The sequence below is a fragment of the Manduca sexta genome, chromosome 28 (genome assembly GCF_014839805.1).
Source record: "Manduca sexta isolate Smith_Timp_Sample1 chromosome 28, JHU_Msex_v1.0, whole genome shotgun sequence".
NCBI lineage: Eukaryota > Metazoa > Arthropoda > Insecta > Lepidoptera > Sphingidae > Manduca > Manduca sexta.
Window position 1 is genome coordinate 80,713 of NC_051142.1, and position 26,354 is coordinate 107,066.

Here is a 26,354-nt window from a genome sequence, read left to right on the forward strand (position 1 = left end):
TCTTATGTTGGGTCTCATTATTTTGTAATGTTCTGCCAAGCAGCAGTGGTATGAAGACTGAGCGTTACAACTTGAAATGTATTAAAGCTAGTGTAATTACTTGAATTTATGAAACTTAACATCTGGAATCGCCTTAAAAGTAATTAACATGTTATCTTGTCCTGCAATGAAGTTTTCTCTCCTAAATAAAATGTTGACCAAATTGTACTTATAGTTGTGGTACAGCATTAGGTGAAGGTTATTGTAATTTGTTGGTGATCGTATATCTACAGAAGCAACTGCTAAGTTATCTCTGGGCAGTGGCGAGACTGTCACGCTGTATGTGCATGGTCTGACAACTGAAATCCAGCAGAAATCCATTGATGACTAATTTTACAGCATTTGTTAAAAGACAGCATAATGTCCCGCCACCACCCAGTCGGCACTCAGCTGAGTGTAGCAAGTCTTATGTAGATAATTATGGGTAGTTAAGAATTTGAATAATTCTTTGTAAATTTTGATTTTACATGTAAGTGGGACCAAAAATTATAACTTAAGATTTTGTTGAGATGGTTTGAGGTATGGTTATGTGCTAGCCACACGCGCGTTGCACCCAAAATACACGACTATAGCGTGAGCCGCAGTCATCGTGTTGATTTCGCATATATTACAAGGGCTGTAGACGACGTACTTTTATAGTCGTTAACGCTAATAGAAAGAGAAGAATACATTTTATTAGCGATAGCCATCGTAGAAAGACATCTTGGCCGCAGCGATATGCTACACTATCAAAAATTATAAATATGCATTCAAACATATTTGATTGTAACAAAAGTTGTCTAAATTAATTATTTCTATGCAATAATTATTTAATTATAAAATAAGATAGTGCATTTATTAAATACTTGTAAATATTTCTAAAAAGAATAATTAGACATGGATGCATAAATATTTATATTACGGATATTTTTTGGCTAATAATAAATTGCTGTGCAATTGTTTTTGCATTAAAAGCAGAATGAAGTTTAATTGATGTATAAAGGCAAGATTTCAATTACAGTGGATACTGGATGGATTATCAGACCTAATTTCGCAATTATCCGTATTGAAACTGCGAAAGAAACATAATTTTTTCATAATAGTAAACTATATTCCCTTGAGTACTATATACAACTTTTTACCAGGAAATAGCCATCAATGCGGGTGGAGATGCCAGCAAAAGCTTATTATAAATAATTTATAATTATACAAAAAATCCTTTTCTTCTATTTAATTATCCGGATTTTTGATTATGCGAATGCTTTCCACAATAATTAGTGCAGTAAATCAAGTCTCTATGGTGTTCACTGTAAATATATTTATATTGGATTTTAGGGTAGTTATGATACCAAGTTCGACACAGCTTAGTTTGGTCTGCCCGCCCTCAAGCTTTAGGTTATTAGCTTTCCCATGTATACGAACTTTTTTTTAAATATGCGCGTTTTAATCGGACATATATGTGTCTAAAAATTTTAACCGACTATAATAGTGTGTTTATAGCGCGTTTCAAATGCATTTAATCAACCAGGCCGATCGTCATGTATATGTATAATAATTAATATTGCATATTTTGCAAATGATAATATATGTGCAATATTATTCAGAGATCACCTATAATTACTGAAAAATATAGGACATTATGTGTTGTCCATACTCGATCAAATATCGGATCTTAAATTTTGATATGTGGAATTGTAATATACAAAGGTAGTGTTTATCAGTTCCATTTTCTTAATTATGCAAACATAGCCTCCATAATTCGATATTGAAGTTAGACACCGTCTGATTTCAAGACATGACTAACTCAACCAATTACAGTTTATTATTGAACATTAGTGTTATACATGTATCAGAAATATATGATTTTAAATAAGTATAGTGTAATATAAACTGATGTAACTTGTAAATGTATGTATGAACATAATTTATTAAATTGACTAAAAATAAACAAACTCGTTTAATTGAAATAAATATTTATTGAAAAGATTAATAAGAGTACAAAAAATAAATAGAATGAGGCTACACGCGTTAGCTTAATTCTAGCAAAAATCGAAATGCATAACACGAAAGCTGAGTCTGTGTCGTAATGAAACGGCAGCTTCGTATTTCTCTGCTACGCTCAGAGAAAAGGAATTCTAACCTTTACTTCCGTACCCGAAGATATAGCACCGGCACGTATCCTGGCATTGACGTCGTCTCCCCGTCGCATGCGCACGATTTAATTTTATGATATTTTGGATGCGACGTCTTGTGTCATATCACGATTATGTAATTTAGTCTTGCTAGTTAAATTGTCTTATGTGGCAAATTAATATACTAATTATTTAAAAGGTAGATGTATTTTCTTTAGACGAACTATAAGTTACGTGCCGGTTCCTATACGAGACTACCCAAGTAGTCCCGGGCCGCCCAGACGCTCACGTTTCGCATGGAAACCACTAGCGGTCTGAGCAGACGCACCGACTCCAGCCGACCTCCCAACAATAGACTAAACTACAAACATTTAAGATGTGTATCAACCAGTCTATAATTTGGAATAGAGAAAGATATGAAGGCAAGCGTGAGGGCCTGAACCACGAGCGAGTCTCTGACTATACTGTTTTACAGTTTGCTATAGCAAATGCTAATGTCAAAAAGTACAAGTTATACGTAAATTAAGTCACGGATCTTTAGTTAGATGGTGCAGTTTATATTAAAATGTATATAAACGTAACGCAACGGGAGAATTGTGACGTAAATTACACAGTAGTACGTTAACATCGCTTGAAACTCGCCCGTGCCCGTCCCGTGGGTGCGCTATCGTCCGCGCAGTACGCACGCAGGTGGGTGTTGCAATGAAAGAACCAAGTATGTTTTGTTATTTAATGCGTTAAATAAGGTACTGCGCGGGCGGTGCTGCGTGCTTAGTTCTGGAACAGCGTGTGGGTGAAGTCTATGTAGTCGAGAGCGTTGGGTATGGGTCGTTCCGTCTTCGGTTCCACGTAAGGTTTCATGCGAGCTACACAATAGTCCGCCATCTCCTTTGTCAGGTTCTGTAATAATAAAGGTATTATTAGGATGATATGAAATGTTCACTTATCTTGGACTAAGCAAATATTATGTTTCAATGAATAAAACATCAAACTATACTGTTTAAATAGTTCAACATATGCAGTATTGAATGAGCCATCCACCCAAATGAGGCTCACAGTTTCTTGTAACTTATCTAATTATACTTGTAGAAACTAGGATTTAAATGGAACTTTAGATTGTATCTATTTGCATAACGCGCGGTATACTAACAGCGTATAGCTCATCCTTGGTGACGTAGGCGCGGTCCTGGTGCGCGGTGATGGCGCGGAACGCGTTCTCGATCTCCTCCGATGAATGTACGTTCTCCGTCTCCTTGCTGATCATGAACGCCATGTACTCCTGCAGCGACACTTGCCCGTCGCGATTCGGATCCACCACATCTACGAGAAACGTATTTATTAAGACTATGGCGCAGACAGACTTTAATTCTTATAATCGAATTAGTAACTTCGGAAATCATTATTAGAGCTGGTTGTCTCAAAATGCAACCGTCTATTTCTATTACCAAAATACAGCCGTCAAAGTGTTGTGTGAAAGCCACTGTTTAAAGGGTATCAGCCAGTTTAGTACTGGTAATATCCAAGTTTTTAAAATGTTTGAATACTCACTGAGTATAGCCTCGAACTCGGGGTCGGGCTGCCCCTCCTCGACCATGGGCAGGTCGTAGCCGAGCGCGCGCAGGCACGACTTGAACTCGTGGTGGTTGAGACGACCGGAGCGGTCCTTGTCGAAGTGCTTGAACATCATCGAGAACTCCTTCAGAGCGTCCTCGCTCACACCTGTACACAGATAACAGTATTAGATATCGTACGGAAGTTTACGAAAATGGAGTAAATTTGTTGAAATTCAAGAATATTCTAGAACATACCCGAATGGTTTCTGGCTTGTATCTGCTGCTCGAGGTTATGCTGCATACGCATGGAGAGCTGGTCGAGCTGGTCCCACTGCTGCGCCAGCCCCACCGTGCTGTGCTCCGTGTATCTGTTGTCCAGGATCAGGTGCTCTTCTAGTGCGGCGCCTTAGAGATAACGTTAGGAAATGAGTATTATACGTATTATAGTAGTATTGTTCGTGCGGAAAGAGATTTTACATCTTTAAAGATTTGAACATGATCCTCAGTTGTCTATGGTATAGTAACGTACCCAATTCTTCTAGGCGTCTTAGATCGGCGCGTCTGGCGCGCACCTCCCCGGCGCGCTGCCGCAGCGTGGCGAGCTGCTGCTCCAGCGAGCCCGTGCCCTCCATCATCGACGTGCTGCATCATAACATTTCAATTACACTCTCACTGGTAAATTATATAGTCGATGAAAATTGTTCATCTCTATAGGCGGTTTGAGGGTAGCCTCTTTTAAATATTTAATGTTAACTTTAAGTGACAGAGTGACAGCTTTTAATCGGTTTTTGATGGTGTAAAACTTTTATTTTAAAGTAAAAAAATATATATATTCTATATGTATATTTCTAAAGGTGGAAGTCGAGTAACGTGACTAACTTCAGATCAACAATAAATATAAAAGGTCTATCGATAACTAGTAGGATGTCAGTTTCAGGGTCATGAATATTAAAGTTTTACATGATTTAATGATCGCATACAAGGTATACCTAAAGGCAATATTCACGTCACGACATTTCTGTACAAATCGAATGAGTAAGGTTGCAATTTAGTTGAAGTGGTCAATTAGTATTGAAATTAATCGAAACTAAGAACACTCAGAAATTGTTACGCCTGAAATATTAAAGTTATTTCGATGATGTTTGTTGATACATGAACATTTTGTAGTAGAAGCCAATCGTATTTAATAGCGAAAATAGAAGAGACAACACGGTGTGCGCGTACAACCAGCGGGCTTGGCAAAAGAACCCAAATTTTTAAATATTAATTACATCAAAAGCTAGGCGGCCTTGTGAGTCAAATTCTTATTCAACCAAAATGTTCCCCGCTCTTGACGGACGCATATAAGGCGTGTTTGATTATATATAAGTACTTTTGTAAACTCATCTTACAGAAGTACTAATAAAATCAGATTTATTAACAAGGTAATGAAGAATATTTTTGCCAAGCCGCAAAGCGTTGCGGTACAATTTTTAGTACAACACGCGACATTCTAATACTTTACCCGTCCCAGCCTAGCAGCCGGTACCTGTACATCAATATTACAATGAAATATTTTGTCACAATTTTAAACACAAACCTTAACTTTTAGAACCCCACAAGGATGAATATATTATACTCAGTTACAAAGCCCAATTTGGACGGAACGTGTGAAGTTGGTGCGTACGTACCGTGTCTCCGTGAGCCATTGGTGGAACGCGTTGGCGTGTTTAGCGAACTCCTTACGCAGCTTGTCGTTCTCCTCCTGGCGCTGCGCCTCCTTCGTCAGCTCGATGTCGCGCTCAGCTGCACACACGACATTCATGTTAATTCGAAGCAGTTAGGACGAAATGGGGTGATCAGTACCTCGGTCAACTCGTAATATTGACAGTCAGTTATTGTTTATGCGTCGAAAAACGTTACTATAGTATAGTGGTCTTAGAATAGCCATTCCCTAGGGCAATAAGGTATTGCATACCAATGATCTTGCGCAAGTTGCGCCACGTCTCCTCGAGCGCCTCCATGGTGAACCAGGTGTAAGGGTTAGCGCCCACGTTGAACGACTTGATCTGCTCGTCCAGCGCCGCCAGAGCCTCGAAGTCGCTCTGTGCCGACGACAGCGACGCCTGCGCAACACATTATACTGTATTGTAACACTTCCATCAAAATGTTAGACAAATGCTTTTGTCGTAAAAGGATCCAACTTTAGTGTTTTTTTTTGTAATTACGGTTGGTGTTAGTTTTTAAACTCGTCAATCAAAGATTATCGAAGTGGGGGTGTATACGCATTATAATCTGAAACCCATTATAGCACTTACTTGGAATTGCGCGTGCGCATCCTTGAGAGCTCTGATCTCCTCGATGGAATTACAGCGCACGGGGTCAGTTAGGTCTTCTTCGGCGTTCTCAAACCACGAGTTGAAAGCGGATGCCTGGTAACAAGAAAAACAAATACTATTGTTAAATGTATCCTTAAATAAGATGCTGATTTTATTTATGTAAGTAAGTATAATGTGCATCAAGATAACATTAGCTACGGATGGTGAATGGGCCTGACGTCGATTCCATATTTTTATATTCTATGAGTCTGTAATGTTGTCAACGTTACCTTGAGGAATGTGACTAGAATAATGTGGCGGTTCGTGATTTAGTTAGAAGCTACGATCTATTAGACCAGATTAATAAATTGTTACTTTACCTTCTTGGCGAATGTGAGATACAATTCCTCGATCTGGCGGAACTGGTCCTGCAGCTGCAGCAGACGCTGTTTGCGCGCTGCCGAGTCAGCTAGCAGTCGCTGCCAGCGCGAGATCACGTCCGCGTGCCGCTTCACGATAGCAGGTGTCTGCTCGTGGTTCGCGGCCACCAGCTGCTCTTTGAGGGAGGTGATGTTCTGGATGCCCTCATGCTCGAATGCGGCTAGACCTGTGGGGTTAATGTTACGGTTAGGATTAGCTTTTTCCTTTCTTTAATTAACGGTAACGTATTCGCAATTCAAATGATGTGAACAGTGTTTCTAGGCAAGCTCGAACAAACCATTAGCTTATTTAAGACCTAAGACCTTTAAGACCTAGAAGTTAACCTTAGAAGTATAAATATAAAATAGTTCTATATCACACGGAAACGCAAATACGAAACACAGTCTTTAAAACTACGGTTGTCACTTGGCATAAAACCAAAGAAGACACTCCCACAATTTTGTCTCAAGGGCACACAGGCTACACTGACCTGCATCGAAGGTGTCCTGCTTGGTAAGCAGCGTTTGCACGGTAGAAAGATCTCGTCCGAACTCATCGGAGCGCACGTGCGTCTCCTTGTCCGCGATCCACGACTCCACTACGTCCGCCTTCCACAGCAGCTGCAGGTACAGCGAGTTGTCCACCAGCGCGGCCTTGCGACGCGCTGCCAAACCAGTCAGTTTCTCCAGCTTGGCCTAGGGAAGAAAGGGATATTATTACTTATGTTGGGCAACATGCTTATCTAGATTTTGGCTTGCTTCGCTATTGGAGATGTTGAAAATTCTATTACATTAAAGTTGAGCGCATATTGAGGCATATCATGTATGTGAAATAGCACAACTGCGTCAGATGCATTGTACGTTGGCGTCATCAATTTAATTTAATCAGTAGTTCATGTGTAGTGTGGCTATGTAAATATTCAGTGAGTGCGTACCTGTAGCGCGCGGATGCGGTGATCGAGTGCGTCGGAGTGCAGGTTGCCGGCCTGCAGCAGTGCGTCGCCCTCGGCGGCGAGCTCGCGCACGCGCTCTGCGCGGGCGGCCAGCTCGGCCTCCAACGCCTCGTGCTTCTTCAGCAGCCCCTGCACCGCCGCCATGCTGTCGCCACACTCGCCCACCACGACCAGCTGCTGCTTCTCGCTATACAATAAACATATTTGGTATTAGCATTGGTTTAGTAACTTGCTTGTGTCATAAATTCTTTAATCTTAATAATGTATACCGACATGATGCCACGACATCTTACCTGATCCATGCTTCCTCCTCGTCAACCTTAGCCAGGAATTGCTGGTAGGCAAGCGACTGCTGCAGTTTGGCGCCTCTCTCAGCCGCGAGCGCTTGTAGTTCAGCCCAGGCCAAGGCCAAAGCCTTCAGCCTCTGCTCGATCTCGGGCACGCCCAGGTTAGACACGTCCATGAGCTTCTCGCCGGCCTCCTGCACAGCCTGGATGGCGGGTTCGTGGCTGGCCAGCTCGGCTTCAAGACGCTTGTGCTTTTTCAGAAGGTTTTGGACGCCGGTCAAATCACGCCCATAGTCGTCTGAGGCGACGAGAAGTTTCTTCTCCCTTTGAGGTTAAAATGTGGATTTAATTTAATAATATTTAAACTTTCAAATTATTGTAGTTGCCTTTTATAGTTTTGTAGATATATGTGTGTGGATCAGTTGTGGAGGACTTAAAATTTTATCGAAGCCACAGCGGTACTTACTTGATCCAAGACTCTTCGTCGGCGATGTCCCTGAAGAATTGGTGCAGCGTGTTAGCCTCGTGCAGGCGCGCGCGGCGGTGCGCGGCCAGGTTGCGCACGCGCTCGAACCGCTCGTTGATGGCGGAGCGCCGCGCGCCGATACCCGCGCTGTCGAACTGTCCGCTCGACACCAGCGCGTCCGCCTGCGCGTTCATGTCTAGTGGGAGGAAGTACGTTAGTGACGCCTATCAAATATCTACGTAGACAGTATATTAGTTAGACAAAATGTAGCGACAAGTTATCGATCACGGCTCAAGTTAAATTAACTAACACGTCAAATACCGCACGGAATTACCACATATATGTATATAAACAATCAAGTAAAAAGTCTCACCCTTGATCCTATCCTCGTGAGCCTGTATATCAGCCTCTACAAGCTGGTGCTTCTTCATCAGGTTCTGCACGGAGGCGAGGTCCTTGCCGGAGTCCTCCGATGTGAGCAAGCTCTCCACCTCTCCGAGCCAGAAGTCCAGATCCTTGACGGCCGCGATGTAGGTACGCTGCTTGTTGGCCTCCTTCAGTTTGAGGGACTTCTCAGTGGTCTTCTGGGTAAGGAACTCCCATTGGTCCGCGATGGAGGCGAGACGAGCCTGCATTGAAGAAAGCATTTATGAACACATGGATATAACAGTAAATTACAATCTCGGTAAAAATACCTTCAGATCAGAATTAGTCTCATGAGAGACTTTTATAGGAATTTTCATTACAAATCGAGAAGTTCCTGCTGCGTCGAAACAAGAGAACTATTTATCACATATCCGTATAACGCGTGTGTGGTGCGTACCTGCACGGCGTCCTCGCTGCCGCTGCACTGTCCGCGCTGCACGAGGTTGCCGCCCATGGCGAGCACGGACTGGATGCGCTCCGCGTTGGCCGCCAGCTCCGCCTCGAACGCCTGGTGCTTCTGATGCTTCGACTGGATGTTGGCCGGGTCCTGCACAACCATATTACATATTAATATAATATTAGCATTTTTAAGTTTTATTTTTTGACACATTGGTGGAGTTTGGATTGTATTACTCTGTCTTGTTCTAATTGTAAATTGATATACAGAAAATTTCGTGACAAATATGGCAAAGTATCTCATTATTTTTTGACCATCTAATGCGGTAAGTATATAAATCCATGCGCCTGTCTAAACACACAATGAACTCAACATGGCAATTAGGGTAATCGTCAACACTTGTTACCTTGTAGCTCTCTTCGGTGGCGAGCTGCAGTTTCTCAGCGATCCAGTTCTCCATCTCGTCGGCATCGCGAGAGAACTGTTGCAGGGTCTGCTCATCGCCCAGTCTATAGAAAATATTATAATAAAATTAATAGTTCGGCCGATTTAACATGTAGTTGTGAAAGAAAAGATTATACAAATATGGAAACTACCTGAATTACTTGTATTAGTAGGTATTAAGGTGACCTCTGATAATGCGATTTAAACAACCTAATATTTTAATATTTTATCCTAATATTTTAATCCATCATGATATGTAATAACTAATAAAATGACAATCATTGAAGTAGTATTATGATCTTACCTGGACCGTTTCTCGATGAGCGCCTCCTTGAGATGGCGCCAGCGGTCGAGCACCTGCTTGCGCTTGTCGTCGATCGCGTCGGTCGCGTAGTGGTCCGAAGCGATCAGCTGGTCGGCCAAGGTCTGCAGTTGTGCGATCTTCTCCTCCTACAAGATAAAATGAAATATTGTGTTTTCAATTTTAAACAAAATCCTAGTTAAACGTCATCATCGTCAGTAAAACATCCTGTATATAACAACTTCTTGCACATGGGTGTTATTTGTAAAATATATCTTCATTATACGCAATGATCCCTAGAATGATAAAAAAAATATCTATATTCACTGGCAAATACAATAAAATTCAAAGTAGTATACTATATGTGTACTGACATGCGCGTTGATGGCCTTGTCGAAGTCCTCGTGCTTCTTGATGAGCTGCTCGACGTTGTCGGGCTGCGCGTGGTCGGGCGAGTCCACGGCGCTCTGCGCATGCGCGTGCGCGTCGGCGGGGTCGGCCGGCGCCAGGAACGCCTCGCGCGCCGCCATCCACCCCTCCGCCTGCTCGCAGTCGCGGTAGAACAGCTGCAGCTCCAGGTTCTGGTCCAGCTTCATGCGACGGCTCACCCACGCCCTGAAAATCAATGTATTTTATAAGCATGCAATTGGGCCTCCAAATGCTACAGAATTTCTTTAATCCTTTTGGACAGGTGATCAGGCACTCTTGCGCATACCAAACAGTTTATAATTATCAATTGTAACTTTATCAGGTACGTCACTTACTTCTCCAATTCCTGCCGTGCGTCGCCCATGTTGTTGAGCTTCTCCTGAATGTCGACGCTGGCGTAGTGTCCGCCCTGCAGCAGCTGTTGGCCAAATAGCTCCAGCGCCTGGAACGTGCCGGCGCGCGCGTCCATTTCCGTGCGGTGTTCCTGTTGTATACAATGTATTTTAGAATTTATAGTCAATGGCATGGGTTATATTATGGTGGATCTTCAATAGACGCCATATCAAAGTTTACGATATAGTCGTAACTTTTATACCAATAGAATATACATATTGATGGCACTAGCCAACCAGTAGACATACATTTATTCAACTTTTAAAAGAATCAATCAGATGATTTTGGTTCCATACAATTTCATACAGCAGTTTAGTTAAAAATGTTCTTAATACGGTATCTATTGAAGGTTACATCGTAGGTTGAATTAATATAATGGAGAATGTTAAGGGCTGTCGTGATTTAATGTGAAAGGTGCCAGAAGGTCTATTTTGAGGGGATCCTTTTTTCAGCACTTAGCCCGTAGCAAGTCGGGCCATTGTGCATGGGTGCCAAAAGTTATGATCATATATGATCATACTTAAAACAATTGTTCTATAAACTTTTGCATAGTACAGATTGACACATTTTATTTGAATCCTGCTTAAAAATTCTCACGATTTTACTATTGATAGATACATTTAATAAAAAAAAATATAAAAATTGAATGGTTTTAATACTATTGGCAGATTCATGGGTAAGATTGAAAGGAATTGTATGAAGAGGAATTTGGAATTTTGAACTTTATTAAACTAAAAATAAAAGCGTTTTAATTACACAACACACAAAACAACACGTGATCGATACGATTAGAGGAGTCACATTACAAAGAATAAGGGAGACGTGAACAAACACACTGAAACATGAAGGGAAACGAACTGGACTTTACTAGGGGCCTTGACATATGTACGGAAATTTCTAAAAACATTATTTAATTATTTTTTTCTAAATATTTATTTTAAGGAGGTAAGATAAATATGTTACATGTTTCAAACTGTTGCAGATATTTCTTAGGGTTGTGCAACAACACTTTGATTACCTTAAGTCAGCCACTTAAAAAAATATTTTGCCAAACTTATCAATAATTGTTTTAAAAAATCTCCGTACACATCCCACAACACTGATACATGAATATTGCGCGTGTTATATTATGGCGTGATGTTAGAGTCAGTCGCCTAGACTACGTGTCTGGCCGCGCCCGCGTGCCGTCGAACGTCACCTATGATAGGAATTTCGACTCGTTTCGGAAAACAGCACATCAACTGTGATAGTATTGGATTATTATCAAAAACTAATATGTGCAGATTTGTTTGATAATACAGATTTCTAAAATGAGGACTGTGAAAATATATGTTTACGGATATTATGATAGAATCGACTGCGAGTCTATTTTTCGACTAAATCTAGAATTTCATTCATTGTGATTTAGTTTTTTTTTAACCTGACTATACGTTTGTTAGCCTGGCAGGGTCAGCTTATAAATGAGGATAGCACAATTTATTATGAAGGAGACCGGCTGTTTTAAGAATGAGAAACTTTTTTTTCAAGCTAAAAATATAGTTAAACTAAAGGAAGTACTGGCTACACTAATCGATATTCTGATGAGATCATTACGTTTTATTATGATCTACGTTTCTATAAAGCTGTGGGCTTACGGCTTGTGGCACTACGCACCCTATAAAGCCATTAAAATAATACATAAAATTCATTAAAACAAATTTGGAATTACGAAACAAATCTGCACATTGTCTGTACAATATGAATTCCTTTTAACGTCTGTAATTATGAATTGAATAGATGGTACATCACATTAGTAATACCATTATGGTTTCAACCACAATTACAGCAATCAAAAACAATCCACTTGTCCGCGGTGTATTAATACAGTTAGGTTCTGGGCACACATGCGTGCAATCGTCTGACCTGCGGCATTATGCCGTAACGCGCGTCTATCTCCAAACGCTGGGTCTAGAACACACACCTTGTATATGAACACCATGAAGGACAGATGGTATTAACATACACATTTTGTACACATTATGAGGGTACATTTTAGATTGAAATGAACAAATGTAAATGTTTAATAAATTAGCCATGGAATTCTCTGTTTTGGTATCTTATACTTCTCCTAAACAAGTCTTAGACAATACATATAGTCTCGCGAAGATCAGTAAGAGTGATGGCGACGCGTCGAACAGGGTTTAAAATAAAATACTCTGAAAGTAACTTACAGTTACTCTAATGAGTAACTTTATAGTTACTCTAATGAGTAACCTTATAGTTACTCTAATGAGTAGCTCTATAGTTACTCTATTGAGTAACCTTATAGTTACTCTAATGAATAGCTCTATAGTTACTCGCGTAAGTTCACTTTATATGGTATAGAATTAATTTCTCTACCAGGGCAAATTCCCAGTGCAGTCTATTGTCTACGAGATGTATAAGTAAAGAACAGCGCCATTCAATAGCTAAGTCTTATTAAACAGTTTACGAAAGGTATAAACAATACAATTGATTATAGGTGGGATCATGATATAGAGGTACATTACCTGGTGCCTCTCGAGCAGCGCTTCGGCGCCGGTGACGTCGTTGGCGAGCTCCTCCGAACTCACCAGCGCCATCATGGAGTTGATCCACGCCATCAGGTCGCGGTAGTCGGATAAGAATCTAGTATAAATACGATACACTTATAATATTATAATATAAAAAAAACGAAAATATAGTAGAGCAGCAGACATCCTTCACAATTCTGTGAATTGCGTAAGTAACTACTAATTAGGTATTTTTGTCAGGTCAAAAGAAGCTTTAGTTCAGCATAATACCAACGACACAGCAGCTTATACCAACCATAGTAAGAGACTAAAATACGAACTTTCTTTGTAAAAGTTAAAAGCAAAATAGTTTCTTGATAGCTACCTAACAGCATGTAATAAAGACCTTAGCCTCGTTGTTGATATAATGATCTAATGGTCTATTGCCGTCGTACCTCTGCAAGTCGTAGGAGTCGAGTAGTTTCTCCTTGCGCGCGTTGGCTCGCGCCTGCAGTTGTTGCCAGGCCTCGTTGATCTCGCGTTGCTTGCTGTAGGTGGCGTCGGCGGAGTCGCCGTGCGTCGACATGAGGCGGTTGGCGGTGTCGTCCAGCTGCCGGATCTTGTCGCCTAGTGCGGCTAGATCGCGCTCCAGGCCTTCGTGCTTACCTGTGGGGGAGGAATAGACCCAACTTTAGGAAAATATCAGCTATTACGAACTAGTGCCGGAGATATATTCCTTAGATTAATAGCATATTGTCAAAATGCGTAGGAATCGGCAAACTTTTCCCATATGATTTCTACATAAATTTACTTAGGTATCTGTATTACTTGGCCAACCACCACAATCAGGAATTTCTGCGTGGTTACTATATAGTTTGTTATTACTATTATTATTTATAATATTGATTTAGTTTCCCCCTGCATTGTCCTATAGTCACACCGGTCTAGTTAATTACTATACTAACGCTGCAGCGTCTGCACGGAGCGCAGGTCCTTGCCGAGGTCGTCGGTGGCGAGCGCGGCCTCCTTCTCCGCGATCCAGTCCTTGGTCTCGTCGACGTCGCGGTGGAAGCGCTGCACCTCGTGCGCGGAGCCGAGCTGCGCGGCGCGCTCCGCTGTTAGTTGCTGCAGGGATGTCCATTTCGAGTTCAACTCCTGCGGAAGGGAAGAACGATGTTGTTAATTTGTTTTAGTAATGTATTGTACAGATACAATGTTGAAGAAGAGTCTCACGCGGTGTTTGACGTGTGAACTAGAGCATAACCGTCCGATATCCTGCTCTTTCTTTAAACTGGAACGTAACTGCGGTCTCGTCTAGTACTCTAATACGATTTGCATGAAGTCTGGCGATTTTAAATACTACTAGCTGAACTATCAGCATCATGTATATTTTTAATTTACGGATGCACACTAAATAATAAACAAAATATTGTCATATTTGCTACAGATCTGTCAATATACAAATCATGAAGGTCTAATCAAAATTCAATAAACATGCATGAGATGATCATCAACATGATTATAATATTAGTGATAATAATATTACAAAAGCTTGTTAGTACATTCTCAGCAACAAATGGAACATGTCAGCTTTATTACTACAATTGATTTCATAACAGTGAATCGTTAGACAGATGTTTTGATATTACTATGTTCTGTTATTATAGTAGGGTAACAACATGTTTTAACTTTAAGGTATCCATTGCATGTATGAAAAAAGTAACTGCATAACCAGCTACCTGTCCGATATTGCTCACGATTGAGGAATACAAAGAAATTTCTCACTGTAGACATGTACAGTATTTGTACCTGCATCTGCGTCTTGATCTTGAGCGCGGCTTCCGTCTGTCCGACGGTCATGAGCTGCACGGCGATCTCGTTCATCTCGGCGAGGCGCACCTCGTTGGCGCGCAGGTCGTTCTGGAAGTCGTCGAACTTCTTCTGCATCACCTCCACCTGTTCCAGGTCCTCGCCCACGTCCTGCACCTGAGCGTGCATCTCCTGCAAGGAAATGAATCATTGATGTTTGGTAATTCCTGTTAGTTACTCCCGCCTTCTTAATTAAGTCAATCATATCTACACTGTACAGTGTACTCTATAAATATTTACATAGACTACAGAGTTACACCCAAAATTACATACATTAGGAAATTGCATTTCATACAATTTATGATTCATAAATAATAACACATTAGTTTTTAAAGATTTAATAACTGGAATAGTTTTAAGCTCCTCTCTTCAGGACCTTAGCCCATCTTAACATGTTGAGGAGCCATTGATATAGCTGTAATAGTTTAAATAACATTATCACGAAACATTAAGCTGTTTACTATTTAGTAGCTGGTACCTTGTCCTTGATCCACGTGGCGAGCTCCGCAGCCTCGCGCACGAGCACGTACGCCTTGACCGTCTCATTGAGCTTGTTCTGACGCTCGCGCGCGAGACCCAGCAGGTTGTCATATTGCGCCTCGATCTGTGAAGAAACATATGGCTCAGAATATATATGTCACTTTAGTCTAAGCTTATTAGTATAGAGTTTAGACTAGCACGTCACGCATCACATAACATGATGAGCAACGACTCACTAATGTCTGTGACGCTTGAAGGGATAACAGACTGCAACCTTAAATGTTAACAGAATACTTAAACATTTTTTTTTCAAGTATATTATACTTGGAAGAAAAGAAAACATTATTATTTTGGAGCGGTTTTAACGAAAACTGTGATATTATAATCAAATATTTCCATATAAGATAGTGAACCCACCTGGTTCTGCCTGGCGGCGATGGAGCTGGAGTCGGCGAGGTTCTGCTGCGAGGAGGAAAGTCCAGCGTCGATTTTCTTCACGTAGGCGGCCGGCACGAAGCCTTGGCGGTCGTTCACCTCCACCTTCCACCAGTCCTGGGACAAGGAAACCATTCAAGTAAGTTCTTATAACATGAACATGATAATATGCAAAACTTATTTATTTCACGTATGTTTTCCTAATCCTATTAAACACAAAAAAAACTACGTAGTTTTTTCGTTTTGCCATTTCAGGTTTGTATTATTGTCCTGAGCTCATTGAATTTTTAAATCTGTAGACAATGCGGAAATACATGAAAATAGTACTTTTTGGCACCAATGTTTAATTTAGGAAGAAAAGGAAGTATTCATGAATAAGTAATTGTTAATATAGGAGCATAGTTGTAGGAAGTGTTTATGGTATGCGGGATTTTAATATTTCAATATAAAGCTATTTTCTCTTTGAGTAAATAAATAACAAACAATGTTATCTTAATTCAGTGATTCTGCATGATAGCGACCCTGAAGATAATCTGCCACGGCGAGATGAGTGGCATTATAAGCTTCATGCTTATTAGTACCTAATTTCATTTACATTTAATGCTTGTAAATTCATTTACTTCAATGAATTACTAATTATGTATTATTTTTTAACCTAATTACAAAAGGAGGTTGTATATTTTCAAGGTTATGTATGTAGCGAGACTTTTAGAAAGCTCACGAGTTTATTGTATTTTATTACAGATATGTTACACATACTAAATTAGTAGCACGTGTCTAGAAATTAAAATAATTTTCACTTTCTCGCAGTCGCAATGTCTCTTCCCATTACGACAGGATATTTTTGTATTGGGTAAATTAAATTGCCTATATTATAGCTGCTAAAATATGTTATTAATTCCGCGATGTAACAAAAAACTATTTTTTTCTCCCTTGTAGGCGTTATTTATTTAAATATTACATAACTTTAATATCATTTTCTGTGATAAAAAAAATCATTTATTCTTTTAAACGTGAACTTCTCCAAGCATTTCTGTTCTGGGAATGTTTATTTTCACGTTAACAAAATAAATGTACGCGTTACCCTTCAACACGGCAGACTAAACACTTCAATCTTATTCGTGCCATAATTTTACAATTTATACGTATCTGCACTAAATAGAATTATTTTAATCGATTAACTGCCGTTTTGAGTAAACGATTCTAATCTTTATCTTCTATCCGATCCCGTGAATAATTTAAACATTATTCATCCATAATTATGTAAAAAAAATACATTGTCATAATTGGTCCATTGCGATGGAGAGATTTGGAATAGTTTATTGAAAAAGGCGATTAATAACCTTTTGAAAATCTGTAAATCAAACTATAACTATTCGGTATCTTCGTTTTCCGTGGGTATTTAGCCTCTGAAAACAATAACTAACACGCTTAATCCCAGTCAAAAAAATAGGAATATTTTTCACATGAACAATCAATGGAAATAATAGTTCTAGAATGTTCTACTCTAACTGCCGTTCTAAAGAATCGTGAGATTGCGTTTACGATCTAAGACGCACTATTTCCCGGATATCCATATAGGTCCGTTCGTGCCGGGACTGGGTGCGGAAATATGTGAGACACATAGGTCCAAAGAAGTCCCTAAGGATATCCTGGACAATGCGTGTGCGTCAGTCATCAATTAAATATTAGCGGTGCATTACTCGCTAATGAATATTGCAGTAGACTTTACATATGGGCATAATATATTTTTTGTCAATATATTTTACTTTACAAAGTATGGCATACTCAGAAATTGTCATATATTATCATCATCAGCGATATGAAGTATATTGCTAAACCTTGTAGCGCGAATTATTATTCAAATGTAGGTTACTTTTGATATGTCCGTGTGAAAGTATTTAGAGGTAGTAGAGTTGAGCAAGTATTTGTATTTATCAAGATTTGACGTTTCTGCTAATATTTTTGCAAGGCAAGCAAGTTATGTAGGTACAATTTATTTCATTTTACAGCAAAAAACGCCTCTAGAAAAGTCAGAAACCAGCCCCTAAATCCAGTTTGAAGCGCAGATTATATTTCGTGACTACCTTATCGTTAACAAGATAATGACGCTGCGACATAAGCCCCCTCATAATTCATGCAAGTATCACGTCACACATGCTTTTGTGTTGGGTAAATAAGTATAACACATCTATACAATTTTATCGCGTGCTATTTGTATTGAAGAATATTTTAAATGGTGTTTCGTACAAGTATTAACTAAAAGAATTTAGTATCATTATTTTTTTATAGTAGATACGTAGATATTTTGTTCTTTTCTAATAATAGTATAAAAAAAACTAACACACAAGAGGGTGTTAAATAAATATTAATTGAAAAAGTTAAGTAATATAATTTTTTTATAGTATTTATTTTACGTAATAATAGTAGAAAAGACAAAAGAATTGGTTAACAATACGCTATATTGATGTCAGTGTAAAATTGTCTAAACATTAATTTTTTAAATTATTTAAAATAGACTTAAGTGAAGAGGAAGATAACACATTTTATGAAGAGTTAGCACTACATAGCATTTAGGTTCATAAAACTTACTCGGGATTTTTTTTCTCTTATTATTCCTAACAGAGTTCTCTAGGAGCAACGCGATGAGCCAACATAAAACTATCATCTCTACACTAGTATCACGACTCTATCACAGACGGTTTCACTAAAATACAACACTACATCGTGTTTCACATTCGAGTTCGATTTTCATACATTGTACAAAACGCCGCTATGTAACGCGCACTATAGTAATTTACTAAACACCAAAGATAATATAACCACTACGTTAACTAAATACCAAAAAGATTTTAATGTTATTGTTATAGACCTGTTTTTGTTGATTTTTAAAACACCAAACTGCCAGGATTAAAATATTTTCTTTTTTTATTTAGTTTGCCTTTTTTTCATTTAACTATTAAGCTGCCAGTACGAAATCTATTTTAATTTTTTTTTTACTACGTATAACAATGTTTGTTCGCCATATCAGCGCGGCGTGTACTGAGTAGCGAATTACTGAAGTTACATAAACACTAGCCAGTTCGCGGCAGATAACAACGGAGCGTGAATAAACGTTGCGTTCGCCGTGACGCGGGCCGCTCCCGACCCATTCAAATGTTTAGAATTTTAAACCATATAAGATGTATTGCCTTCTTGTGAGAAAAACATCCGCTGTTTAATATTTATGTCCATTTATAAGACAATGGGAGCTTACTGAAGCGGATCGTGTGCCGCAGTTAAAATCTCAAGGTTGTGGTCGTACGCCACATATGAAATTATAATATGAAACCCAGCATTTATTTTCAGATATTAATATTCCATTACTGTCGAAGATTCCCTAGATTGTAAACGATTATGAATTATACTCATAAAAATTTAAAATTAATCGAGAACCAATGAAGAAACATAAAAACAACGAAAAAGGATGTCTAAATCGATATTTAAAGAAACAAATGAGCCATGAACTGTATCATATTAGTGCGAGGTCATTACGTTTCAGTAATATAGACGACACGCGCGTCGATACACAGACTGTCGTGTAAAAGTTTTAATATAAAATATTTTATTTGTGTATACGAACTTTAACTTTTTCGTAGGATAGCTTTCAAGGTTTGACAATTTTTATTTAAAACCAGCTATGTAATAGTATCCAATATAATTATTACCTTACTAAAATACTCGCCATCGCGCCTGTGCCAAAGAGTTTATAGTCAGCCAGTGTAAGTTTAGTTAAAGAATGCAACCTTTTTCATTGATCTATTTAACATTATATTTGAATAGCACAGTACTTTTCAGATGCAAGTGCGCATCACTATGTCTGGATAAACAAAAACGGTTAAGCCAAACAGAAACTAAACAGAAGCGAATTGGATAATTACAAATAAATACCTGGACATCTATAAATATACCTACTTAATGATATAAGTAACAAGCCTAACTTACGATTTTACTCATAAGAACAACAAACATACTTATCTTCTGCGGCCATATTTTTGTTATACATACCTATAGTTGTTTAAGGAGGCGGGGCCTAAATTATTTACTAAACAAAAACACTTATATTTTTTTATTCAGCATTTTTCTTTTAGTATTAACGCAGTAAACCCTTCCACCAAACTGTCATTGTATATAAAGTAATGTTACAGCAACTCACGTTTAACAAATAGAAAACTGTGAATAGCATTACCGTACTGCGCCGCCACGTATTGTGTAACTCTAATTGAATGTCAAGTACGCATTATCGCTTGCATTTATTGATAACGTATTAATCTTTCGATTGCGCTGTGATTAGTTTTTTAAATTTATGTATTAACTGTAACATATATAATATCATCCATGTATTCTATACTGTCTCACTGCTAGGCACAGGCTTCGCTAGAGGAGTTACGCCTTATTCCACCAGACTTTGGCAGACTTTTTATACCCTCAAAATTTTTATATAAAACTTCTCAGGTATTCAAGTTTTTTATGTTGTTCTCCTTCAGTATTCACAACATTCATATAACTTTACAAAAGGCACAGGAACGTGCCCTTAGGATTTGAACATGCGGACATTCGTATCGGACGTAGTGTGGGTTGTAAATAGACAATCAACCGGTAATAAAATTAGATAGTTTACGAATGACGACTTATAATTACAAGACATGTTTGTGGTACCCAAGACTGTCTGGCTGTAACTGTAGTATCTAGATGATATATTTTTCAATTAGCGTATACCTGCGATACTTTTCATGAACAAGGGTAATACAGTCATTACTAAAGTCTGTACATCAAATCAAAATATCTATCATAAAACTTTAATTTTAACTGTTATCTAAACCGCGGTCACAATTATTTTAATAAACATAGATAATGAGAAAGATAAATGTCCGTTTCCAACACGGTATTTGGTTAGGAATTATTATTGTAGAACAAATGCGCAAGGACGCGCTCTAATGTCGTCACATCGTTTGCCCCCAATTGGACGGCAACATTATACACTATAGACTGTCTAGTTATTAACATTACGCACTCTTAATAAAATAATGACCCATTGTAAAATTGCCAATTTGTGGAAATCGTCAAACAACCAATTTCTGTTAGCGACCTTTTAATTTTTTCCCTTTTATTTTCATGCTATAGGTTTAATTTTTTATCCATCTTTAATAAGCTCAATTTTATAGCACCTTCAAAAAGAAAAGGTAGCAAACAATAATTAGTTTTCCGACGACTGCCACAAATTGTTAATTTTGTAATGGATGATTGTTTTATTAAGAGTGCGAGTAATTAGTAAGGTACATTACGAAATGGACTGTTCTTTTTTTTAAATTTTATTGTGGCGCGGCGAAGTAGCTTCACTGCACCTGATGTTAAGCGACGTGAAACCCAAAAATAGGGGACCGGCCTATGCTTGATTTTGTCCATTATTCTATATATAATGGTTAAAAATATGAAAAAGAAGTACTCCTGCGAAAACTGCATAAAAATTGGTTAAAAAATGAGCGAGTAATTCATATTTAAAATATTGTAATGTGCAGAAGTGGGCGCGATGTGGGGATATCGCTTCATCTCTTTCTTTCGCACGCGTCGTAATTCCCGATGACGTCACATGTGGATATTTCGTCTCTTTTCTGTTTCTTGTTAATTACCCCTTCCACCGAAATTCAAAGACTTATAACTTGTTGATTTTTTACCGGATTTTAAAAATTCCTTCCGTGTTATAATTTATATTATGTAAATATTTGATAAAAGTAAAGAACGAAAATGAGTCCGGTACCCTATTGTGCCAACCGACCAAAAATACAAGCATCCCCGGACGATCGGCACAGTCATGCTGGCCTGCATAATTGCTTCTTCACACTCCGTTTGAAGGACCCCAAGTTATAGGAAGGAGGGATTATTCGTGTTACACATGTTTGTAAACACTGTACAAAGTGACAAAACGAATGTGCGCCCTATACATCGTCTCTTGTCTGTAGTGACGAACGCGCATGCGCCAAACACATCTGTCAATATCCACGTGACTGCTAGGAATAACCATTTATACTTTTCTGATGGATACGCACTTCACATTCAGACAGTATTGATATCAAGTTGATGTGACATTTTCAGTAACGACAATTATTAAGCACGCGATAATATGTTTAAAACTACATATACTTTCTACTTTCGATACCCTTTTTCGTTAAATGAATCAGAAATAATAAAAAGCCCTAGTGACTGATGATTCGAAGCACTTGAGATTACGTACTTTAGATTAGAAATCATAAGATGTATTTTAGGTATCAACATTGACCTGCTTATGAGGCTGATGCTTCAACCTCCGATATTCAATGGACCCTAAGTCCTTTATTACGAAGAGCAATGAATACTCACTGAAAAAACACTAACATCGTCTCATAGGTCGCGCGTTAATATTATATTGAATCTAACAAAACATCAATGGCATCTATTGTGTGCAAAACATACCTTGTTGTTAGAGTTGAGGAGAGTGAGGACGTCACCTCTCTTCATAGACACCTCGCGCGGCGACTTCTCAGCGTAGTCGTACAGAGCGACCACGCACTCCTTGCCTGACACGTCCACCACTGGAGATTCTTGTTGCTATGGAAAAACGTGTACTTTAGACATCGAAGTACACCATAGGGAAGCTGGTAGATTACCAAGATAATAATATTCATATTTTTATTTCACTTAAAATTTTATATTATAGATCTTTTTTTCAAATAATTTATTTTCATATTTCTACTACATTGACAACCCTATTGACAGCAACATTCCAATTCCTTCTACTAACAAACTCACCCTGCAAGCGTTAGCCTGCTCCCTGAGCGACTTGATGGTGTTTCCGAACGCCTCCAGATCAGACAGCAGCGCCTCGTGCTTCTTGAGCAGAGCTTCGGAGGAGTCCTCGTCCTTGCCGTAGTCTTGTGTGTTCGCCATGGGTTCCTTCTCGCGCATCCATGATTCGGCCTCGTTGGCGTCCGCGAAGTATTGCTGAGCTTGCAGCGAGTCTTCCAGGTCTTGTTTGCGCTGTTGGGGGGAAAATGGTTAATGCTGATAGTACATATCCATTATAATATCGAATATCAATTATAGTAATCATATAAAAACTGAGATTTTCAATGAAATTATTTATCTAAACACGTTGATCCGGCTTGAAGGACCAATTTTTTTTTTCATATTTTACATTTATAACTCTGATAAAGATTATAACTACAGTAACCTAATGAGACGAGAAGTACTTGATACACCTCTATTTCATACGTCTATTAACTCTTCTTGGGTCCTCTCAATGTGACATTGACATTTACGTGTGTCGCGGGAATATAACCTTATATACTACATAATAAGGTTGTTTTTCCCTGACATGCGTAATGTCACGCGTAATGTCATGTGGCTGTCGGGCTCACCGGCAAGCCAAGAGCGGACACACGGGTTAATTTCAGATAGCAAATACTGCAATATCATTTTATATCAACATCCGAATACTACGTAGTACAGAGTACCAGTACTACACAAGTAGTGTGTTTACCTGCAGCGCCTTCTCCTGCAGCTGCGTCCACTGGTTGTGCAGTTGCTGCAGGCGCGTGGCGATGTCGTCGGCGGCGAAGTGTCCGGCGTCCCGCAGCGCGGCGCCGGCCGCACGCACCGCCTCCACGCGCGCCTCGTGCTGCGCCATCTCACCCATCACCGCCTGGTGCTTCTTCATCAGGTTCTGCACGCCGATCAGGTCACGGCCTGGCACGACATATGAGTCTTAATAAGTATGTCAGAGTTTTAGGAGGAGCTTGTGTCACTACTAAAAGTACACAATGATGTGCGACTACATTATGGTGTTAAGCTTTCATCAAACAGCGCACGGGGCGTGGCTGCGACGCGACGCTGGCCTTTGACTCTATGAGATTTCAAACGTCGGGTACGATGGCTATGTGACATAACCTATATAAACTAGTACTCTACAACTTTTCACATCCTGCCCCATACGCTGTTTGACCAAAACTTAAAACAAACAGTAAGTACAATAATATAATTGTGAAAAAAAAAAAACAGATGATATTATAAACCTGGGATTAAAAACTTTTAAAAACAAAAAAAAAAACTTGCCAATTTAATGTTTGATCTTTTAATAGGAGTTTAAAATCAATCCTTGACTTACCTCTATTGGTGGAGGCGATGATAGGCTCTTTCTCGCGGATCCAGGCGGCTTCGTCGTCCAGATCGCGGAACAGCTGCTGCGCCTGCAGTGAATCCAGCAAGCGTCGCTTGCGGATCGCCATCGGTTTGTCCAGCGCGGCGTATCGGGCCACCAGAGCATCCTGGTTTGACAAAAAAATAAAATATCTCGAATATTTACTAATACTTTCACATTTATTTTAAGCTAAACCGTTGACCATCAAGTTTCATTCCGTACATCACATTTACGTACAACGTAATACGCACTGTTACTGCAGTAAGATTTATGAATATCGGAATTCAAGTTTCTTTTGAGTATATTAAAACTCAATTTCATTATTCGACATGCACGCCAATTTTACACCATATCATCATTTGGCTGCAACGCAATCTAGACAGTATACGTACCCGCTTGGCCTTGATGTTGTCTGCGTCGAAGTGGTCGCGCTCGATGAACTGCTCGGCCTGCGTGCGGATGGCGTCGATGCGCTCGGCGTGCGAGCTCACGTCCGCCTCCAGCAGCGCGTGCTTCTTCTGCAGGTTCTGCACGCTCGTCAGGTCCTGCGACCGGGGAATACATTGTAACTGCTGGGATACACCAGACGACGCAGTAACATAATATGTGCCTTATAAATCCAAGCAAAAATGTATTATTCATATTTGGACTGTCGAATTAAAAACCCTAAGATCTAAAATTATGAAATACACTTTGTGCGTATAAATAATATTGTATGTTCAAATTTAAATGACTTTCTCACCTTGCCATAATCCTCGCTGAGCAGCTGACCCTCGACTTCGGAGAGCCACAACTCGATATCCTCAACGGCGCGGTTGAATTGCTGCTGCTGAGCAGCCTCCTGAAGGTTGCTGCCCTTCAGCTCCGAGGCTAACACGAGCTTCTCCCATAGACCGGCCAGCTCGGTCAGGCGTGCGTCGATTTGCGCTAAAGATATATCAACAGGTAGTAGACAAAGCTTCATATTAAGTGAACACTAGATAAACCACCACTGTAGAGGATTTGTGTTTGTGCTATCAATATTTTTTGAAAAAGTTTATAACAATGAGTTTTATTTGTGGGTCTCTGGAAAATCTCACCTACATACACTACATAGTCTCTGCAAAATGACAGAAAAAAATCGTTCTTCCGTCCCCACACTGAAAAGGGGAAGATGCAAGTGAAAGAAGTAAGAAGCGGTACTCACGTTTAGCGAAGTGTTCGGCCTGCAGCAGCCTGTTACCGACGGTGGTGATCTCGTCCACGCGCGGCTTGTTCGCCTGCAGCTCCTGCTCGAAGTTCTGGTGTTTTTGCACCTTGCCGTTCAGGTTGGTCGGATCCAAATACGAGTCGTCCGTCGCGAACTTCAGTTTCTCGTTTATCCAGCCTGGTGGAATCCATGTTAGATAGTGTGAAAAATTGTGGTTAATGGGCAAAGTGATATATAAAATAAGATAACTAGTACAATGTTTTGTTTTTAGCTATCAGAGCTCTGTTTGTGGATATCAACTAAAAGAAGAAGAAATTAGTGCATTATAATATTTATACATAGTAAACAACTAGACTGCTCACAAACAGAACTTTGAATCACTAAATTAACCATGAGCCAGGGACATAGCTAGTGTAGCCATAGATGGTGCAGTGCATCCTGAACCATGATTAATTAACCTTTAATATTTTGTTTCCACTCCTCATTGTTACACGCAGAGCGAGGCAGCACATTTTAGTTTTTACATTTGGCCCCTTGCTTACCTAGCTATGCCACTGCCTTGAGCTAATTAGAAGTAAAAAGAAGCACAAGCAATAACAGCGATCAGTTTTGCTATAATTAACATAAATGGAAGTATTGTAATGTAGCAGTCTCGTTCGTCCCACTGCGCAAGAGTGCCGCAGCGGGTCGCGCGGGATTGCGTTTCTCTAGCATTCTGATTTACCGCCACGTTATAACACTATGGCGGCTTCAAAGAATGCAATATGCAAAGTTTTAAGTCTATAAAAACTTACTGTGGAACACTTTGTATAATTTGTTGTTTAAACTTGTAAATAGTGTAGAGCTGTTAACAGCTTGAAGTTTATCAAGAGAGTGCCTTTGCCACAGTCAATGACTGATTGGTTGACTACACTTGTAACAACAGCTAATGAATTTTTTTATAATTTTACTGACCCTTGGTCTCGTCGCAGTCACGTTCGTATTGTTGGTACTTGTAGGCGTCTTCAAGGAGAGCGCGGCGTTGGTTGGATTTCTCGAGCAGGGCAGCGCGGCGTTCCAGTAACTATCACAAAAAATATATATTATGTTATACTATAGAGATAGATATAATTATATCGTAAAACAAATAAAGCATTAGAGAGTT

General features: G+C 39.5%; 1 protein-coding gene across 7 annotated transcripts in view; it reads right to left on the minus strand.

The window, feature by feature from the left end:
- Positions 1 to 1,979: 1,979 nt before the first annotated feature.
- The window catches only part of LOC115449653 (spectrin alpha chain), a 39,765-nt gene continuing 15,390 nt past the window's right edge, over positions 1,980 to 26,354 (minus strand). For 4 of the 7 annotated variants that reach the window (XM_037444888.1, XM_037444891.1, XM_037444890.1 and 1 more), the window contains exons 11-45: positions 26,165 to 26,273; positions 25,208 to 25,387; positions 24,764 to 24,948; positions 24,414 to 24,566; positions 23,989 to 24,148; positions 23,365 to 23,570; positions 22,635 to 22,862; positions 22,299 to 22,433; positions 15,792 to 15,926; positions 15,373 to 15,498; positions 14,835 to 15,026; positions 13,991 to 14,180; positions 13,481 to 13,691; positions 13,044 to 13,161; positions 12,418 to 12,462; positions 10,458 to 10,606; positions 10,068 to 10,308; positions 9,697 to 9,842; positions 9,355 to 9,457; positions 8,949 to 9,098; positions 8,499 to 8,754; positions 8,126 to 8,321; positions 7,666 to 7,983; positions 7,355 to 7,559; positions 6,911 to 7,115; positions 6,381 to 6,607; positions 6,001 to 6,114; positions 5,661 to 5,808; positions 5,374 to 5,488; positions 5,208 to 5,231; positions 4,233 to 4,345; positions 3,959 to 4,108; positions 3,699 to 3,869; positions 3,301 to 3,470; positions 1,980 to 3,050 (exon numbers count right to left, since the gene is read on the minus strand). In XM_037444888.1, the coding sequence (XP_037300785.1) occupies positions 2,922 to 3,050; positions 3,301 to 3,470; positions 3,699 to 3,869; positions 3,959 to 4,108; positions 4,233 to 4,345; positions 5,208 to 5,231; positions 5,374 to 5,488; positions 5,661 to 5,808; positions 6,001 to 6,114; positions 6,381 to 6,607; positions 6,911 to 7,115; positions 7,355 to 7,559; positions 7,666 to 7,983; positions 8,126 to 8,321; positions 8,499 to 8,754; positions 8,949 to 9,098; positions 9,355 to 9,457; positions 9,697 to 9,842; positions 10,068 to 10,308; positions 10,458 to 10,606; positions 12,418 to 12,462; positions 13,044 to 13,161; positions 13,481 to 13,691; positions 13,991 to 14,180; positions 14,835 to 15,026; positions 15,373 to 15,498; positions 15,792 to 15,926; positions 22,299 to 22,433; positions 22,635 to 22,862; positions 23,365 to 23,570; positions 23,989 to 24,148; positions 24,414 to 24,566; positions 24,764 to 24,948; positions 25,208 to 25,387; positions 26,165 to 26,273 (5,703 nt within the window). In that variant the 3' untranslated portion in view covers positions 1,980 to 2,921. The remainder of the gene's footprint in view (positions 3,051 to 3,300; positions 3,471 to 3,698; positions 3,870 to 3,958; positions 4,109 to 4,232; positions 4,346 to 5,207; positions 5,232 to 5,373; positions 5,489 to 5,660; positions 5,809 to 6,000; positions 6,115 to 6,380; positions 6,608 to 6,910; positions 7,116 to 7,354; positions 7,560 to 7,665; positions 7,984 to 8,125; positions 8,322 to 8,498; positions 8,755 to 8,948; positions 9,099 to 9,354; positions 9,458 to 9,696; positions 9,843 to 10,067; positions 10,309 to 10,457; positions 10,607 to 12,417; positions 12,463 to 13,043; positions 13,162 to 13,480; positions 13,692 to 13,990; positions 14,181 to 14,834; positions 15,027 to 15,372; positions 15,499 to 15,791; positions 15,927 to 22,298; positions 22,434 to 22,634; positions 22,863 to 23,364; positions 23,571 to 23,988; positions 24,149 to 24,413; positions 24,567 to 24,763; positions 24,949 to 25,207; positions 25,388 to 26,164; positions 26,274 to 26,354) is intronic. The other 3 variants (XM_037444893.1, XM_037444892.1, XM_037444894.1) reach the window with 3 other exon arrangements.